This window comes from Bombus vosnesenskii, unplaced genomic scaffold (genome assembly GCF_011952255.1).
Source record: "Bombus vosnesenskii isolate JDL3184/JDL3185 unplaced genomic scaffold, Bvos_JDL3184-5_v1.1 scf7180000015063, whole genome shotgun sequence".
Classification (NCBI taxonomy): domain Eukaryota; kingdom Metazoa; phylum Arthropoda; class Insecta; order Hymenoptera; family Apidae; genus Bombus; species Bombus vosnesenskii.
The window spans coordinates 6,749-8,163 of record NW_022883803.1 but is presented as its reverse complement, the minus strand read 5'-3'; the positions used below and the strand labels follow the sequence as shown (position 1 = coordinate 8,163).

The following is a 1,415-nucleotide window of genomic DNA, read 5'->3' as shown; positions in this document are numbered from 1 at the left end:
ACATTTCCAGTAGTTTCTTATGAAGTTGTGGAAAGCTTTTCTAATTTCGTATTCACTCTCGTTGTTCCTCTGTTATTCTGCTCTTCTTTTTCTTTTCCAGCAACGCTAGTAATTTTTCACCGTTGCGTTTGATCTTTTATTTTAATGTACTAATTCTTTGTAGGATGATTGGTTCCCCGTGTTACTATCCTTTTTCTTGTTTTTATCTTTTGTGCTTTAGATGATTTCTATAGACATGATTTCTATAGGTAATCCGGGTACGGAATTCGATCTTTTCATGTTTTCGCTTGGTTTCAATAGTACTTTTATGCACTGTACTTGTTCCACTTCGTTTAATTCTTCTGTTATCCGTTTATTCATTGGTGTTAATTCTATGCGAAAAAACATTTGCGTAATAAAAACTAGGACTTTGTTTGAATATAACAGAATTTTTCTGTCAAAATCCAGGAAAAGATACTTACTTTTGCTACGTTTATGACTCCTTTCATATACTTGCACGGTGTGGTATTTTTCGAAGCAATTGCGTGTATGCAGGGCCGGTTTAACCAAACGAGTGGCATAATAGTACATCGATTCTCTTCTTCTACCTTTGATTTTCCGTGTACAACATACCACACGATCTTTACTTCCTTCTGTGTCATCTCGCCGAATGACATGTAAAAGGCCGTTTAGTCTTTCTGCTGTTCCAGAAGATGATGAAGTATTCTTGAGGTCGGCGTCACGAAAATGCCCAATTAATTGACCCATCAAGCGACGTACGAATTGCAAATGCGTTATTTTGTTTTTATTCTTTTTCTTCTGGTTTGCGTTGTATAATAAGTAAGAATTTATTGTTGATATTTCCAATCCGCAAAAAAGTAATTTTCGCCTCCATTTTTGGGACTTTCGTATAAAACGGTATGTAGCTGTTTACTGGTCTGCTTTACACCGCCCATATATTCGTGGCGGCACTCGCCGACGGAACTCTTTCGATGGCTTCGCGATACAAAGCGCCATATCATGAAAGTGTAAGGCCGACATGCTTCCTACATCCTTCCGTCGAATATTTGGAAGAAGACATACGTGGCAACGGTCGCGAACGCCTAACGAACGCGTGCGTAGTGCGGATATCGAGGGGCAAGAAAAGAAATAGTCGTTCGTATTCGAGTTCCTTTCCCGACGTTCCGCGCAGCGAAATTGAAAGGGGCGATCTGAAAAAAGCAGAGTAAACTGGAGTAGTTTTGACCTGTATACCAGGTTCAAAAGGTAATTTAAACGTTTCGGTATAGTTACATGTTTAATTAAGGAACGGTTAACCGGAAAATCTTTGTAATTGAAAAGCATTGAATTCTGAGTAAAGTTGGCGAGCAGATTTCAGTTCGTTGAAGGGTCTTAAACGAGGTCGAAAATTCCACCAACGGCTATCTTGGAACACG

At 39.1% G+C, this 1,415-nt stretch overlaps 1 protein-coding gene across 1 annotated transcript; it reads right to left on the bottom strand.

The window, feature by feature from the left end:
* Window positions 1-216: 216 nt before the first annotated feature.
* Window positions 217-843, bottom strand: LOC117240910. Its single transcript, XM_033506939.1, has 2 exons — window positions 462-843; window positions 217-371 (listed from the first exon to the last, which is right to left on the bottom strand). The coding sequence occupies exons 1-2, from the start codon at window positions 745-747 to the stop codon at window positions 217-219; spliced, it is 441 nt and encodes a 146-aa protein (XP_033362830.1). The 5' UTR covers window positions 748-843.
* Between the last annotated feature and the right edge of the window lie 572 nt (window positions 844-1,415).

What these genes read in the sequence shown, in the direction of transcription:
- LOC117240910 (XM_033506939.1), bottom strand. Translation starts at nt 747, where the DNA reads ATGGGTCAATTAATTGGGCATTTTCGTGACGCCGACCTCAAGAATACT. An exon ending in GAGTCATAAACGTAGCAAAA is followed by an intron (nt 372 to 461) that starts GTAAGTATCTTT and finishes TTTTTCGCATAG; the next exon opens with AATTAACACCAATGAATAAA.